General features: G+C 38.4%; 1 protein-coding gene across 1 annotated transcript; it reads left to right on the top strand.

Annotated features, from left to right (window-relative positions):
- The first annotated feature begins 8,662 nt into the window (after window positions 1–8,662).
- LOC101481754 (macrophage mannose receptor 1) lies at window positions 8,663–12,822 on the top strand. The gene is made up of 4 exons (XM_076875788.1): window positions 8,663–8,986; window positions 9,206–9,592; window positions 10,285–10,635; window positions 10,856–12,822. Exons 1-4 carry the CDS (start codon window positions 8,953–8,955, stop codon window positions 11,197–11,199), a joined length of 1,116 nt encoding a protein of 371 aa, XP_076731903.1. The 5' UTR covers window positions 8,663–8,952; the 3' UTR covers window positions 11,200–12,822.
- The last annotated feature ends 6,271 nt before the right edge of the window (window positions 12,823–19,093 follow it).

The following is a 19,093-nucleotide window of genomic DNA, read 5'->3' as shown; positions in this document are numbered from 1 at the left end:
CAGCATGTCCTGGGTCTGCCCCGGGGCCTCCTCCCAGTGGGACATGCTCAGAACACCTCACCCAGGAGGCATCCTTGTCAGATGCCCGAACCACCTCAACTAGTTCCTTTCGATGTGGAGGAGTAGCGGCTCTACTCTGAGCCCCTCCCGGATGGCCAAACTTCTCACCCTATCTCTAAGGGAATCGCTACCTTATCGTGGTGGAGGGGTTTGTGTGTCTCAGGGGTCCCAGGGGCTATGTTGTCTGGGGGCTTCTGCCCCCCTGATAGGGTCTCCCATGGCAAATTGGTCCTGGGTGAGGGACCAGACAAAGAGCGATTCAGAAGACCCCTATGACAAGACCATCGAGGGAACAGTTCACCCTGCCTGGGATAGGGTTACTGGGGCCCCACCCTGGAGCCAGGCCTGGGGACGGTGCCCGAGGGTGAGCGTCAGGTGGCCAGGCATTAGTCCATGGAGCCGGCTGGGCACAGCCAGAAAAGGGGACATGGGCCCATCCTCCTGCAGGCCCACCACCCACAGGAGGTGCCATAGGGGTCGGGTGCACTGTGAGCTGGGCGGCAAGCCAGGAGCGGAGGTCCTGGTGGACCGATCCTGGCTACCAAGACTAAAATAATTCCCTGAAACTTTTTTCCAAAAATAAAACACAATTAAATCAGCGTATTTAGAGATTTCCCCAAAGATTACGAAAATGTCTGTTTTATAACCACTCTTAAAATGCAACAAAGGCAGTGCAATCAGTAAATGGATTTGTTAACAGCAACATTGGGTAGTGTTAAGCTGTGTGTATGAAATTTGTTACCATGTTGTTAACCACACCTAAGCAATGCACTTACCTGGAAGCCACTACCACACAGTTGTATCAAGAACAAGGGCGAGGTAGCTCAGTGTGGGAAAAGTAAATTACACGATTGTGCAATCCCACTTGGAGGAAAAACACAACACTAGTTGTTTGACTGATGAATGATTTACAGAGCTGAGTTAGAATTGTATGCACTTTAAAAAGATAACTTTTACAGAAGGAGAAAAAAAGACACAAACTCGACACAGTGCCACGTGCATCAGTTACAAAACATTAGTTAGAAATAATAAACATGTTTTTAAAATACTCAGTGACCATAAATGTTTGTTAAAAGACCAGAATGATTACATTAGTTTACATCTTTCAGGTGAAAGCCAGAACAGATCAGTTTTATGTTAGATCTGCAAGCTTTTGTAGACGTTTACAAGTCATCTTCCAAATGTAGCTTTTTACACCTCAGAAAATATATATTTTTAAAATACGATAAAAATGATTTCTTCTCTGTTCTAGCTGTTTGATATAATCTCACACCTCTCACTGTTTTGATTATAAATTTCCATTTTTACTAGCAACCAAAAAATCTTACCTGTTAAAGCTGGAAGTCTTGTTGTGAAGTCAGGAAGCTTTGAGAGAACATGCTGCATGTGCACCGTGCATTACTCAGATACCTCGGAAAAAAATGCAGCCGAACCAGAACTATTACACATAAAAAAAGGTTAAAACAATAACGTGCACCGAGGTGTGGCAAACCTGTTGACCACATCGCTGTAAACACAGTCAGTGTACTTCTTTTGGATGGCCAAACCTCAATTTCCATTTTTTTTTTTTTTTAAATTTAACAACAGGCGTGTTGTTAAAGAAATCACAATAATGTGATTGATATTGTCATGCTGATGTTTTTTCATTGTCATCATTTGGTTAATGGTACGTGATGTGCAAAGTGGTCATCAGTCAGTTGGATGATTGAAACCAAAATGTAATTTAACAAATGTATTAGCCTTAAAAAAATTAAAAAAATAATCTGCCAAAATTATTTAAACGTCTGATCTCTCTTTTAAAGATTTCTTTTAGGTTTTTTAGCCTTTATTGTAGCCTTTATTCTGCTTAGTTTGACTGCCAAACACTGACTGATGTTTATGTGCAATTTTTCAAACTGCACACATGTCTTTGCAGTTTTCTTGTTTTCTTTAAGATCGTTATTTGATATGTTTTTCCACAAAAATGACTCACATTTTCCTCACACTCAACCTTAATCCAGTTTTGCAAACTGAGGTCATCTGATGATGTAAGTACATTTTGAGTTTCACCAGCAGATGTTAAAAATGAATGTCTGGAAATGGGTAAAAGTTCAGTCGAAAAAGATTTAAGAATTGTGAATTTTCCCTTTTCTAAATATTTTTAATAATATTATTTAAATTCAATAAGAAATTCAATAAGGTTTTATTTATATAGCACCACATTAAAGTTTTCCTTTGGCTTTTTATATTGTAAAGACCTTACAATATGAAATAGACGAGCCACATGATCAAACGAACCTTTAAGCACAGCACTTGGTGGGAAGGAGGAACTCGATTTTAACAGGAAGGACCTTTAGCTGTCCTATAGGCTCAGGGTGGGGCAGCTAGCATCCAGCTTGACCAGTATAGAGGTGAGAGACGAGAGAAAAGGACCGCTTAGAGAGATCTTGGATAAAACGCAGACTGTGGCAGCAGACAAACATTGCCATGCAGCGGTGGTGTGAATAAACGCACTGGGAGAGAAAAGAGGGGAAGACATTTTTAGTGCATCATGGGAAGTCAACCAGCAGCGCGAACCTACAGCAGAACAACTAAAGGATGGTTCAGGGTTATCTGATTCAGCCCAACAACTATAAGTTTTATAAAAAAGAAAAGGTTGGGATGTTTGTCCTGGACATTTGTTTAATGTGACAGATGGCAAAAGTGTTGCCCAGAGGTGCAGCTCGTTGTAAATGTTGAGCACACCCTCTGAATGCTCTAAAGAGAGCTCCACAGTCTCTAAATATGATGAAAATGAGTGCTTGAATGATTAAAGGCAAGTAAAACTCTTTTCTCCCCCTGAAGGGAGTGAGTATGTAATTGGTTTCATTTGTTTAGTTTTTTTTGTCTGTCTGTCCATCTGTCGAGTCACCACAGTTTTCAAAGTATGTTCAAATTTTATGTGAGGGTAGATACTAAGAACAGCACAGGCAATTTCTTTTTGCCCAAAATCAGTGAAAACTTTATATTACTCACAATTTTTTGTGAAGCATTTTCAAACTTCAAAGTATACTAGGCCTTGGGGGACACAAGTACCTAGTGTGGCTAAGCATCTGACCTTGAGCTTCAAATTTCAAGAGAATCTCAAGGTTTCCTTTTAGCTCATATAAGCCAAAATCTGCTCCATACAAATGGTTAAAGATTATAAACTACACCTTATGTATAGGTACAAGGTCAGGGTCATAAAATTTAGGATAAAGCTTTAGTTTCCAAAGGATCATATCCAAACTTTTAAATGATATATTAGTTATTAGGGGTTATAAGAACTTTCTTTGAGCTCTTTGAAACATTTTTTTTCAATACACATTAAATGAGTTCACAATGACACAAAAAGATGAATACACTACACCAGATTTCCATCTCAGTATAAACGTCAGTGTTTTTGTGTAGCCCTTGCCCTTCGGGGCTCTCTAAGGGCTCCTGTTGTTTTTTGCAGTTACTTTTCTTTAAATGTAAATTCTGAGTTTGTCATGTTTGTCATGTATAATTAGAATCTTATAAGAATCTTAAAATCAGTACGATAATGTACAGTGTAAAGCCTGAGTGATGTGTTCATACATACTAACACCTGTTAAAAGACAAGTGTTAGACTAACTGCAAACGCTGGAGAGAAGGCTGTTTAAATAGAGAGACGTGCAGTAGTCCAGGCTAGAGGTGATGGACGCATGAATGAGTTTTTCTGGGTCTTTAGGAGGAAAATAAGGCTTCATTTTGGCAATTTCATGTAACTGATAAAAACTTTGGACACTTGCTTCTCACTTGCAGTATACCTTACTCCTTTACTAGATTTAAAAAGCAAGTTTATTTATTTAGTCAATTTAATTTTGGTGATAATAACTTTCACAGGATTTTATACAAAATGGTATCTTAAACAGAATTTTGAGAAATACAGAACTAATATTTTTGAGTCTTGGTTCCTGTTTTGATTTTATGATTGTGTTTCTTGTGTTTTCGTTTTTCTGTTTTCGTTTTTTTTTTTTTTTTTGCCTGTCCCGTTTGGATCTTTAGCCATCAGAATTGTTGTCTGAAGGCCAAGAAAGATGCCAAGTGGATTTACTTTACCAAGTGGATCATCATGGCCTTGCCATATTGGTCCATTTGACCTTTATTATAATTATGTATTTATTTTATTTTCGTTTTTTAAAGATAAGACAGACATGACTGGGGGATTGGACAGGGAGAAAGAATGACAGAAAGAGAGGGAGAGAAAGAAAAATAGAGGGGAGAAGAGAAGGTGAGAAAGGGGGGAAGGGAAAAAAAAGAAAAACAAACAAAACAACTGGATCACCTGTATGGAGATAAAAAACCAGAAGAGAAAACAAACAACAAAGAGCAACATAATAAAAACAACACCATCACAAGAAACTAGCTAACAATAGATAACAGTAGATACTTTTTTAATTTCACCTGTTAAGAATGAAAAAAGAAAACAAGCAGAAGAAAACGAGAGCTATAGAATAAACAACATCACGATGATATATGGGAATATAACTGTAAATACTAAATATTAAACATTATTGTGCAGCACGTAAGATCGAGAGCGCACAGTGTGCTTTGAGGTAGGAGCCAAAAAGGGTGTAGTTTGTGTGTGTGATCACCCGTGTGTACACCTGTGAGCATGGACGTGTTTGTTTTTAAAAGGTTCCTTCATGTAATGATCTGCTAGAGGGTGTGGGGGGGGCACAGCCCTGTCTGTTTTCCTAGTGGTGGCTATAGCTGACCTGTGTGTGGACCTCACCTCAGCTCACAGAACCTGAGACTGTTCACTATGTTTAGCTCGCTGAATGATACAGATGATCCAAAAAGTTTTTTCTTGAGATTTGGTGGCTCATACTGTATTTTATTGTCTGTTTCCGATGCACTTGTACAGATAGTGGATGTAGCTTCATAATAACAAAGCATTAGCTGATAGCTTAGCACTCTACCCTCAACAAATGCAGTACTCTATGGCTCCAGCAAAACCAGCATGGTGGTAGTCAAAACACTTAAAAAGCATTGGGGCTTGAAAATGTGCACTCCACAGAAGGACGGTGGAGACAGTGGTACTGACAGAAAGACAGGAGCCAAACCTGAAGGAGGCAGAGCTCAAGATGTTGAGATGTTTGCTGAGAGTGACCAGAAATGACAGGATTAGGAAGAAGTATATCAGAGGAACAGAGTCGGGCTGAGCAGTTTGGATTGAGGAGCAGTAGAGCATCTGTTTGGCCTCTTGTCTCTTCTGCTTACATGACATTATGTAAATTAGATGTTGAAGGATGTAGTGGAATTCAGACTTATTTTTTAATATTCAAATGCAGATTACAGTCCTCCTGTTCCAGCAGTAAATTCTTCCTTAGCCCACAAAGGGGAGACAATCAAAGACGAATGAAGACCAATGTCCAGGTCTGAATGTTTTTACCATTTTCTTTTATAAAAATATTTATTTGAAGTCTTTTTTATTTGTTTGTTTGTTTGTTTTTTTACAGTGAATGGAGGCAGATATTCCTAAAACTTGAAGTAACAATAGTAAAGTCTGTACATTTCCATGCTTTCTTTACTGTTCTTCCTCGAAATAGACTATATTTTATAAACCAGAGAAAGTGGTGCCAGTAGTGCTAACATGAAATTGTCATGGTCCGGGTGAGTGCTTGGGTTTTTCCACCGAGTCGTCATTTCCACCCCTGGGTGGAGTCACTGCATTCCTGCGTGTCTCCACACCTGCTGGCAACTGAGCTGCCAGTACTGATGAGCAGTGCTCACCACGACTCTTTGCCAAGTCTTCAGCTAACCACAGTTAGTGCTGGCCACCACAGAGTTTCACAGAAAGAGGGTTTTGTTCATAGAAACATTTATTCAGCCTTTGTTTTCCTTCCCTCAGCCGTCCTGTTGTCTGCCACCTCCATCCTCTGGCAATGCACTCCTTCATCCTGAAGCTGGTTTTTACTCGGCAGCTCTTTGCATCACAGCACCCCTTGGATCAGATTGGTGATCTAATTGATCACCAATCTGATCTAATCTGACCACTTACCCCGCCCTTGCCGTTCCAGCTCCCAGTTTGGAGAGCTGCTTCCAGCTACACTGCAACAGGTTTAAGCTGCTGAGGGTTTTACTTGAGTATTTTCTCTTCACTCACCATTTTCACTCTCTTAGTTTTGATATAACTTTTTACTTATTAGTTATCATTCAAAAACACCCAGAGGCGGTCAAGTGGGAGTGACTGTTCTTACAGACACTGGGAAAGTGTGCACGAGTTGAAGAAGAGCTGTCTAAAACTGACAGTGGCACTACGAAATGTGCAATGACTGCATTAAACAAAGAAGGAAAATAGAGCGCTGATGATTGTAACAACACAAAACCTTTCTTTTGCTATGATGGTGAGATTTCTAAATAAGGTCTTTGTCAGCATTCTTACTTAATTAATTTTAGAATTTTAAGTAAGATGCCATATTGAAATGAAGAAAGCAAAGCAATGAAGTAAAGTAAGAAAAGTAAAGATGATACGGGGAAAATGTTAAAGTCAAAACGTAAAGCCTAACTCGTACTTTTTCTTCTGTTTGTTTTTTTGTGCCCTGTTTTGTTTCGCCTCACATTTTAATGTCATTCTTACTGAAGCCCGATGTCCTCAGATTCAACCAAACATCTGTGTTTACTCATGGCAGAAATGTTGATCCCGATCAAAGAAAGCAAATAACGGGATGAGGCCTGAAATTACTGCAGAGTGCACCTTTGACCTGGTCTCCATCATGAACATGGAACAGCAGGAACTGGTGAAGGAGGCAGCCAAGAACACCAACACATCTGGCTGGGACTGTGCTACAGCTGTGCTCTTGATCTCTGGTTCTGGGTCAGTGATCAGCTTCTCTGCTATGATAACTGGACCAATGAGACAGAGACTGGACAGTCTGACATGTCTGTAGAAGCAAGTAGGAGAAGACGAGTGGTCCAAGAAAACAGATGAAGAGTTAAACTTCATCTATTCTTTCTGACAGGCTTACCGGTGATAGATCTTATATTTCTAGCAAGTCTGGAAAAATACAATATTGTTGCATCGTCCAGGCTACAAACAATAATAACTTTTCTTTTGTGTTTATTCTCCGTTTACTTCTTTGAACACTGTTATATATTTATTACAGGATGACCACACTAGTATAAAACACCTCACTACACATAAGATGTGTATTATTGGGAAATTATACTTAAATATTGATCTATATAACATTGATAAGAATGAGTGTTTTTCCTTGTGACACTTTGTGTTTGCAGACCAACATGAAAAACTGCAGCGACCCAACCAGTCACTACGAGATTTTAATCTTCTTTGCATCCAGTTTCATCCAGCGAGAACCAACAAAGTCTAATAACAATATGTGCATGATGAAGTTACAAACCTTAATATAATTCTGTTCGTATGTTTTTAATGACTATTCGGTGTGGACCACACTTTTCTACAGTCATGTTTCAGTGTTTTTCTCTGAGCGGTGTGACATTCAGTGTTGTCTCCATCGATGTGGGATGTGCCAGCCTTTGTGGCTGGTCTCCTGTCCCTCTTATTCAAGGTAAGTGATGGAACAAACACTTGGTTTCTTTTTCATTTGCTATAAAAATGATTTGTAAACAACTGTAAAGGAGCCAGCACCCCGTGTTCACCTTTATGGGTTTATTAATCGCTCAGGGACACTTTCACTCTCAGCACCCACGGCAGCCAGTTCTGCAGTCAGCTGCACCCTCCCCCTCCATCTCCGGTCTGTGACATCACTGAAAAGGGGGAAAACCTCATCATAAATCATCCCCACCTGACCCACCAACCTCCCTGGCACCACCCGTCCCCTGCAGTTGATCCAGGGACCACACCTCCACCACAATTAGATTTACTGATCACTGCAAACTTTGATATAAATCTACTAGAATTTGACACATCACAGATAGTCACACACTTGAGTATTATCACTGGCTCACGTGGCTGACATCCACCAGCTGTGTGTGCTTTTTAAATAGGAAAAAAGGGATTCGTGGGAGTAAAAGTTTCAGTTCATCTTCATAAAGTACACTGATAGAAAGCAGATGTCAAATGCTGCATCTTTAGAGTAGCTATAAATAACCATATGATATGAATCTCACCTTCAAAGTGGATGAAAGGCATTATGTTGACAGATAATTTGAATTTATTGAAATGTTTTTGTTTTTTAAATGTGCAATAGCTGCACATTTCCTGGTCCGGTTTTGAATTTAAGATCGGCCTGTCGTCTTTCCTGTTTTCCATGGCTTCATCTAGATTAGATTGTGAATGACTGACTTCTGTTTTGAATGTTCAAATACATAATACAGAATCCTCTTGTTAGAGCTGAATGTTTCATTCAATGACCCAGAATAAGAACAGATCAGAGTGAAGCAGGGACAGAGGAACAACCTGACGTAAGTAGAAACTTTGTAGTGTAATTTGACATTATTGGCTCAGAATAGAGGTTAAAATGTATTTCTTTAGAGATTGATATTAATGTATTTTCACATATTAAATGTAGAGCCCATGTTTTATTCTTGTTTGCTGTCACAGGGGGTGGCTATAATGACAGAAACAAAAATAGCAATATAAGGCAGTGATGAAATAGTCCTGCAGTAAAACAGTTTGTGTTAAAACGGCTGTTCCAAGCTGTGAAATTGCAAAACAAAACAAAAAGTCTCAGCTTCTTGTTTATTTTCCTTGTTTAGTTGCATTTTTATCATCTGCACATTTCCCTCCTTTGTTATTGCTATCCGTCCTTCTATTGAGCTTTCTTAGACAAAGCAGTGAAACCATATTAACTTTGACAATTGTCTTTTCTCCACTTCTAAAAACAACAACAATTTTAAAAAAACTAACCACACACTGAAATACTGGGTCTATCAAACAGAGCAAAGATGCACTGGAGACCTTTTCTGCTCATTCTAATGGGTAAGTAGATCATTTTACTGGAAAAACTACAAAATAATTCACTTCAGATTAGTGCACTGTTACTGTGTAATCACTAAAAGCACTGAAACTACTCGTTTTAGGCATGTGTTGCTTTCTTTATGTGATGTCTTCCCTCCTGATTTAACTTTCTTAATGACTTCTCTGACATCATTATGTTTATACATTTATGAAGGTGTATATTTGTTTTTTTCTTTTTAGGTCAGTGTTCCTTGTTTTCATGCCAGCGCTATAAGTACTATTTTATTAAAGAGCCTAAAACATGGGACGAAGCTCAGAGCTACTGTAGAGAAGGATATAAAGACCTGGCCACAGTGCCTGACGTGACATATAGGGAGACTCTGTACATAGATTCTACAGAGAATCAAGCAAACGCCTGGATTGGGCTGTACAGCATCTCAGGAAGAGAAAACAGGATGTGGCACTGGTCTCTGCCAGGAGTGGAGTTCCATGATAAAGAGATGAAATGGAAAGTAGGGGAACCTAATGATAAACCTGAACATCTTGAGAACTGTGGACGGATTAAAAGCCCTGATGGGCTGGTGGATGTTGGCTGTTCTAACAATCACGCTTTTGTCTGCTATAATGGTGAGAATAAGGCAATCATTAATTAATTAATTAAATAACTGTTCATATTTAAATATAATTCACCTCTAATGAATATGAAAAGAAGCACTGCTTTTTTTTTTTTTAGAGCAGAGCAGACTGTATGTTTCATTGATTTACTGCACCATCTTGTGGTGCCAAATGGTATTACACAAAATAACATAAAATTCAAATTCAAATTTTATTTGTCACATACACAGTCATACACAGTACGATATGCAGTGAAATGCTTAGACAACTGCTCGTGACCTAAAATAAAAGACTATGAAAAGGAAAGGAAATAAATTGGGTAAATTTAACTGGGAAAGAATAAAACTTCAGAGAACTGTTTCTCTGCCACACAGAGCAAAGACATCCTGAGCATGATGTCACAGCAGTGGGTATTCCCCTAACGTTGCTACAGAGAGTAAAACATGAAAGTACTTTTACAATCATACTTCAGCTTTGGACTCTTTTTTAAGTCGCATTTTTTGTTAGTGGGTTGTTTCGACATGCAGTATGAATTATTGAGCTAGTCATTAATTATTGATCTTATTGTTACAATACAGCACAATGAAAGGATCACAATTTTCAGTATTCCAGGTTAATATTTTCCAGTTTTCATGAAAAAAAACTATTGTCTGAGATCAAAAAATGTGCATTTCTTGTGACACTTTTTTCTCTTTATTCCACAGAACAAAACAAATCACTCCATTTGATTGACACAAAAAAAAAGTGGCGTGAGGCTCAGAGCTACTGCAGACAGCACCACACAGACCTGGCCAGTGGAGCAGAACAGTTAAAGGAAGCAGTCAGTAAATTATCTCGTAAACCACCATCATGGATCGGCCTGTTCAGAGACACCTGGAGGTGGTCAGATGGGAGTAATTCTTCTTACAGACACTGGGAAAGTGTCGATGAGTTGACTGTAGAGCTGTCTAAAACTGACAGCGGCACCAGGAAGTGTACGATGATTGCATTAAACAAAGAAGGAAAATGGAGCGCTGATGATTGTAACAACACAAAACCTTTCTTCTGCTATGATGGTGAGATTTGCAAAGATTCAGCTTTTACATCTGGTTTCTGTCAGTTTTCTTACTGAAGGAATAAATGTTAAAATAATTTTTTAAATCTTTCTTATTCTCACTGAAAGAAGTGTACATGAGGAACGCTGGTATAAGTTTCATCATCAAGCTAAATAACACAAACTACTATGGAGTTTTCTTCTGTTCTTATAAACGAACATCATGTGTTCTTTCATGACAGAAAAATGGATCCTGATCAATGAAAGCAAAAATTGGGACGACGCCTTAATTTACTGCAGAAAGCACCATGATGGCCTGGTCTCCATCACAAGCAGTGAACAGCAAGAATTGGTGAAGGAGAAAGCCAAGAATGCCACCACTCCGTATGTCTGGCTGGGACTGCACTACAGCTGCGCTCTCGATCTGTGGTTCTGGGTCAATGACCAGCTTGCCTGCTATCAGAACTGGGCCAATGAGACAGACACTGGACATTGCAACCTGGCTGTAGCCATGGAGACAGGAGGAGAACATAAATGGTTCAAGAAAGATGATGGAGAGAAGTTTAACTTCATCTGTTCTCTGTGACTGGTTTTAAAAGCAGTGTAGCAGCCATGGGTTAAAAATGTGCCAATACTAGAAACAGATGACACATAACAATCATTTAAGTTGATCAGGCATAAAATTATGACCCCGGACATGTAAGGTGAATTACACTGATTATCTCTTCATCATAGAGCCTGTTAGTGGGTGGGATACATCAGGGACTAAGGCAACATTTGGTCCTCAAAGCTAATGTGTTAGAAGCTGTTTTTTATTTTTCAAACTGTAGAATGCTTTATTCCTAAATAAGTTTAAAAGCGATACGTACTGTAGAGTAAAATATACCACAGCATTTGTATGCTTATATAAACTTTCCATAATCTGACAAAGATACAAGATTTATAGTAATACTTATCCTGAGCAAGTAACAATTTTTTATTTAAAAAAACAACATACAAAGAGAAACAAAAACCTTTGATTAAAGAAAGAAAAATAATAGCATGAGGCCTTAAAATAATGCAGAGTGCATGTTTGACCTGGTCTCCATCACAAACCCGGAACAGCAGGAACTGGTGAAGGAGGCAGCCAAGAACACCAACACAGCCCACGTCTGGCTGGGACTGTGCTACAGCTGTGCTCTTGATCTGTGGCTCTGGGTCAATGACCGGCTTTGTCTGCTATGAGAACTGGACCAATGAGACAGAGACCGACTGCAGCAACGGAGAAAGAAAAACAAGAGTTACAATCACAGCCTAAAAACACTGTTAAAAGTACGTTTTCTCTGTTTCCAGGCTAGAAACAAGCGACACATAACAACGATAGCATTTCTTTGTTTTTCTTTTTCTTTTGAAGTTTATTTCTTTGTATTCTGTCACATATTTGTTACAAAATAGGAATCTGTTCTAGCTCAATAACTCTTCACCTGTTAGATAACATAAGGTGATGGCTTTGTAGTGTATACAGCAATTATAAGATTATTTATTTTTATTATTATTTTATTAACCTTTATTTAACCAGGAAGATCCCATTGAGATTAAAAACCTCTTTTTCAAGGGAGACCTGGCCAAGATCGGCAGCAGCAGGTGTCTCACAGTTACAGAAATTACTCAAACACAGGCAGCAACAACACAAATGCAACAATAAGTGAAAGAATACAAATAAAATAAAATTCAAATAAAAATAAAATCTGCACGTACCTGAGTCTGGCACAAGGTAAGTCAAAATATATAATATCTAATATGTAAATAACTGTCTTAACCCCCCAAATGCAATGTTTATATATAATTATTTAAATTTAAGGACTTAAGTAAAATGTTTATTTTTATTTTTCTGACCCTGTTTAACAATGTTGTCAGATTTTCCTGTGAACTGGGAACACTGGTATAACTGATAATGAAATTTGAAACAAAAATATTAAACATTAAATATTTTTATCATTAGTGTCAGTAAAAAAGTGTGTATTGTTCAGGATTTTTTTAAGTAATTAAGAGAACACTAGATGGTTCACATGAGCCAACAATTTCACAGCAATTAAACATGTTCACATTTCCCATATGGTCTGTGCGACAGTGTAGAACCACCCCTCATTTCTTTACATTCTGCTTGGAAAATGGAAAATGGATGCAGTGATGTAGTGAAAAATTTACAAATAAAAATGGAAACGCAGCAGCTGAGGCAAAAAGAGTTTGTGCAATTTTTATAAGCTTTAAACCAGCATGTTGATTCTTCAGAACCAGACATGATGGTCAACACAAATTATACATTTTGTGTATATTTTTATTCACAGGTGATCATTTTTCATTTAGTATAGTACAATATTTAACATATTTTTTGATTTCCCAAAAAATGATTTATTTAGCACAATATAGTGGGCTACATACTGAACTCAGTATCACACTATTGGTCTCATTAATATACACATCCTGGTTCCTGTGCCAAATCATTGACGGATGTTTTCTCTGATTTCTTAATGACGTGACCTTCAGTTACTTTGTATCTGCTGTAGTCGTTGTAGCTTGAATCAAATTTGTTGAGGGCACCTTTGGGATGTTTTTTAGATTGAACTAAAGAAATGAGAACAAATGCCTCCCTCTGTGCTCTTATGAAAGAGCACAGAGGGAGGCATTTGCTTTGGAAAAAACTGTATATTTGCCCAACATCTGTAAAGCAGTGGGTGTGATTTATTCTGCCTCCACCTTTCTGTTTGACTTTGCTCTTTTATTTAATCTCTTAGTGTTTCTGTGCAATGAGCAAAACAACAAGAACAACAGCAGCAGCGATGAAGTTTCATGCTTTTGTTTTCATTCTTCTCTTCATCTGCACGTACCTGAGTCTGGCACAAGGTAAGTCAAACAGAATGGACTGGATGCAGAACTCAACATTTCCACTTAAATATCTACTTTTAACAGAATTCACAGAAATGTAACCATGCAGCTCTTCACAGTATCTTCTAAAAATCTGACTAAAAATATGCACCCATCTTTTGGTGGGGTTTTTTATGCCACATCTTGGATTAACCACAGTTCCTGAAGCCTCATTCCTTTGTCTTTGTTTCTGAACACCTGTTGTTTTTTTTTAGTGAGGGGATGTGGGAATAATACTGGACAGCACTGTCCACAACATTTCCAAGCGGGGTGGTTTATTTCTCCGTTACTCTCTAACTTTCTCTCCAGGCTCGTATGGCAAGTGCTGCCTCGGCTATGTTAACGACATAAAAAAGAAGAGAAACATCGTCGGTTACACTATGCAGGAACCGAACACTGTCTGCAACATGACAGCTGTTTTGTGAGTATACAGTGTAAGATCCTTCACTTCTGACTGGTTTTGTTTTCCTGCACTGTCAAATTCCAGCATAATTAATAAGCACAGACTGACGGAAAAAGAAAAACCCAATTTAGGAAGTGCATGATCGACATTTAATGAAGTGTGTGAGCTTCTAAAATAAGCTTGAGAACTTTAAATAATGATACTCACATATGTAGGTTTCAGATGAAAAAGAAGTCCAAACCTGTGTGTGCCAATCCAGACGATGATTGGGTCCAGAGGGAGATGAAGAGGCTGGATCCATCAATGCTGCATTAGGTAAAAAGATACATACCATGCTCTCCCAATGTCATACACTCTCAGAGGCTATGTACATTAACCATAATACACACCGCCTCTTTACAGAACGAGAAAAAGCAGAAGAGGGGACAGTGGACATCTTTATCTAGCTGTCCGAGATCGGATATCATCTTTAGTCATGTACACAGTTTACTAATACAGAAATATGCTGTATACTTAATGTTAGAGCCAGTATAAGTAAAATAATTTATGTGAACCATCTATGATACTATTCAACTGTGTGTGTATGTGAGAAAAATGTATCCTTAACATGCTGTTAACAGATAAGTTGAGGTTTTTTAAAAATATACACAGATTTGCTAGAGTTGGACTTTGTGTTTTTCTTTTGCAAATAAAGAGCAAAACCAAACAGAACCTTTGGTTTGTATACTGCAACTTGATGATAGAAAATTAAAAACACTGCACTGCAACAGCATCCTTGAGATGTGCTTGAAAGGGAAATTTGTACAACCAAGATATGCAGAACAGCATCTCTAAATACAACACATATGGAACTGTAGATGGCCTACAGCATGGATCCATCCATGTGCATCCATCGTGTCTTGTATCCGCAGTTCTGGCTGGTGGTGGGGGTGTAATGCTGTGGGGCACGGTTATTATAGTTAGCTAAAACTAAATACAAAATTAAAACTAGATGTAAAAACAAAACCCTGTAGTTAACTAAAAATTGAAATAAAATCTAAAAACGATTATGTGACCTTGGAAAACAGAAAAATAAAAAATAAAAACATGGGAGAAATATCTCCATTTTCAGTATTTGTAATATTGGTAAAAAAAAAAACATGAGCTGGTCTGATGAGGGATTGATGAATGTATTTACTGAGACTCTTAATGCCAACAACAGTGTAACTACTTTCAAAAAGTTCTGTATTTTTATTGTAATTTGTGCTGACTTTTGACATAAAGTATTTACAAATTAAACTAAACTAATTAAACCAAACACTTTTGAGCAAGAAATACTAAAAACAGTCATTTGAAAACAGAAACTATAAAAACTCTGGTGTTGTGGATATTTACTTCACTTTGGTACCAACTTACACTGCAGCATATTATTGAAACAGTAGATTGACATCATGGATGTAAAGCCAACAAATCTCCAGTAACTGTGTGATGCTGACATATCGATATGGACCAAAATCTCAGGGGAAGCTTTTAGCACCCTGCTGTGGTAGGTGAAGGCAAAATGGGGTCCAGTACTCCCAGAAACTATTGCAACAACAAAATCGTCTTCAGTGCAAATTTTTGACAGCTAATCTAATTTTACAACAGACTTGAAAAAAACCTAGGATTTTATTTGTAACTTATTTTGGCAAATATTTAGGGTGATGTTGCTGAGATGGCCTGTTTTATAGTCTCACGGAAGACTAAAGATATTAGTTTTGTTTGTTTATTTGTTTTTTGTTTCATTGTTTGTTACTTACATTTTGCAACATGAATATTAGATAATATAATATTATTAGAATATCAGAATAGCATTTTAGGTCTTCATCACAAAGGATCATAAGCTCCTTCCACATATTTAATGCAGGCTCCAGTATACAGTGAGTTTTCACCTGGTATTAGGCAGACAGGATGCGTAACACCAGGTGTGATAATTAAGACGTCCTGAACAGAGAAGACGTCGATTTCTATTGTTGTGTTTCTGCTCCACTCTGTTTCTAGCACAGCTCACACTGCTGTGGCACCTAAATTGTTAAAATAAAATTAGAGATCCTCGGCTATTTTGAACTAGGTGGTGTTTCCTTTTTCAAACACCGCCCAAAGTCACCCGTCATTCTGCGGATCGATTGATTGATTGATTGATTGTCTTACCCACATATAGTGTACAAGTGTCCCAGTCATCGTAATCTAAGAAGCTTGTCATGAAAAGCGTCTGGACTAAATTTCTTGAAGACGTTGAAGAACAGAACTGGATGAGTACAGATATTACTGCCCCTGCTTTAGAGAGGTGAAGTGTCTCAAGGTTTATAAGGTTGGGGAAACCTGCAGTCAGCTGAGACTGAAGAAGTCACCTGGATGAGTGACGAAACGTTTCTCCCACTGAAAACGCTACGTCCAGAAGAACAGAATCAACCTTTTGGGATATTTAATCTAATTCCCATGTTGTATTGTTGCCACCTACTGGTGGACTGGAGTATTGTGCTTCGAGATGCGCGTGCTTTGGGCGCACATGCCGCCTGAGACTGAAGCCAACTTGTGGATAAGGATGGAAATGGACTGCAATTGCTACTAAATGTTACCATGTGTGTCTTTCTACCATTTTACTTTGTGTACACATTTTATTTGGGCTTTAATTTTATTTTGCTGACACAACATCTGTGTTTTTCATTGCTTATTTGCTTGCTGGTGAAGAGCCAAGAGGAGATTTAAATACTGTTGGATCATGACACTTTATTATACATCAAACATCAATCTCACAGTTCAAAAATATAACAAGAAGAACAAAAGAAAAAAAACGTTTTAAAGGGTTAGTTAGTTTTACAGATCATTACAGATGCATGCTCATCCAGGTCAGTAGGTCCTAAGAAGTTGATTCTGTTCATCTGGACATTTTCAGTGGGAGAAACGTTTCGTCGCTGATTCAAGTGACTTCTTCAGTCTCAGCTGACTGCAGGTTTCCTCAGCCTTATAAACAGTACGTTTGCACTGAAACCAGCACCACTGAAGGAACAAACAGTATGTTTTTGTCTTTCCACCTTTAGTTCAGAATATGCCATCATCCAGTGCTTTACACCTTAATACTATATCTGTTTTGCATGGCAGCCCTCACAAAGAAGGCTACAGGAGGAACACAAAGAGGTAAAGATAGTAATGAACATATACCTCATAAGAGGGGACAGCTGTTTTCTTCAAATCCAGTTAAAATAACATTAATTTCATTAAGCCAGTTTGTCATGTAGTTTCGAATTGTGACCACAGGGAGGCAGTGTGTGAAACGTTTTCTACAGTTGAGACAATAAATGTGGGTCATTTAATTAAAGCCATAACTATTTTATATGTGTCTAGATGACTTGGTGATGATGTTTGAAGACCACATGGACAGAAAACACCTCCAACAAATTTGCATGTTGGGTTTTAATGAGCAGTGCAGTTAAACAGCAGGATGAATGATTTTGTATTTAAAGCTTTTAAAGAATAATTTAATATATATTTTTTCTTATATTTAAATCCCAGTAACTGACTGAAAAGACTGTCAGTCCTGTGTTTTTGTATAGTTATTTTACGAAGAAATTCAATTCAATTCAATTTTATTCATATAGCGCCAAATCACAACATTAGTTATATTGTACAGTAGATCATACAATAATAGATACAGAGAAAAACCCAACAATCATATGACCCCCTATGAGCAAGCACCATGGCGATAGTATGAAGGAAAAACTCCCTTTTAACAGGAAGAAACCTCCTGCAGAACCAGACTCAGGGAGGGGCGGGGCTATCTGCTGCGACCGGTTTGGGTGAGAGAAGGAAGACGGGATTTCCGGCTCTTTTTATAGAACCGGCTCTTTCGGCTCAGCTCACTAAAAAGAGCCGAAAGAGCCGGCTACCAACCAGCTCTTCAGGTTGCTTTCATTTATTATTAACAACAATATAAAATTATGCACAAAAGGAATTACTGATAAAAAAAAAGCGTGGTTTTATTTATATATGTTTATATATAAATATATACGGTGGCCCCTAGAGACAAAGCACGTACAAACTCCAAAACACATTTGGTTATTTTTTAAATTATTTCCTGGTGTCAGCTGTTTCCTTGTTAAGCAAGCACAACAAACAACTATTGGTATGTTAAATATTTTTAAGTAACTTTATGTTTTACCTTGTTGGCAGTTTGCCTGCTTTTAGCTGTGCGTCCCTTGTCTTAGATCTGTCCTTCCTTATCTCAGTTCAAAGGTATATCTCATGGATTATGAAGTGTTAGAGAATCTATTTTGTCAGTGTTCCTTATTGCGCTGTCTTACTTCCTTCATGCTGTTTTCCCGATTGAAAACCTGAAAAGCGGGGGGAGCTTGAATGGTGAAAAAGAAACTTTTTTAAGTGACATCAATCGATCAAGCCTTTTATTTGTCACATGCAAAGTTTACACCTGGAAAAACAATGAAATGTACAATACAATGGGCAAGTGGAGGAGGGGAAAAAACGAGACCTCTACTCATTCTGGCCTCCTGGTGGCAGGTCAGCATGAGAACAGAAAACAAAAACAACTCCTCTGCACAGAGAGCACATACATCTCCACATCACAACACCATAAACCACATGACGAGCAACTGGGGTGGGTAAGGGGGTGAGAGGTGAGCCGATGTAGACACAGCCATCCTGCCCTGCAGCTATTAATCCAGCGCTGGGCCCAGACCCACCGTCTGACCTCGGCCTTGGAGATAAGCGTTCGAAGGCGTTTGGAATCCAGGATGAGGGTGCATAGGATGGGAAGGAACAGTCTAAACACAGTTTATTATCAGGGAGAAATTTTGTTGTCCAGCTCCAGCCTTGAGACCACAGCTGGCGCCGATATGGTAACTGCATGAAATGATGGTGGTTTCCTTTAGTGCGAACAACTGCATGTCAATTTTACAGTCGATCTAAATGTCCGTCAATGGTCTCTCAATCTCCCGTTGGAGAGCCATGAGCTTCAATTCAATTCAATTTTATTTATATTGCGCCAAATCACAACAAAAGTCGCCTCAGGGCGCTTCATAGATACAGAGAAAAACCCAACAATCATATGACCCCCTATGAGCAAGCACTTTGGCGACAGTGGGAAGGAAAAACTCCTTTTTAACAGGAAGAAACCTCCGACAGAACCATTGCTGGCTGT

Source organism: Maylandia zebra, linkage group LG17, assembly GCF_041146795.1.
Source record: "Maylandia zebra isolate NMK-2024a linkage group LG17, Mzebra_GT3a, whole genome shotgun sequence".
Lineage (NCBI taxonomy): Eukaryota > Metazoa > Chordata > Actinopteri > Cichliformes > Cichlidae > Maylandia > Maylandia zebra.
The sequence above is the reverse complement of the archived record's forward strand: the minus strand, read 5'-3'. Positions and strand labels throughout refer to the sequence as shown.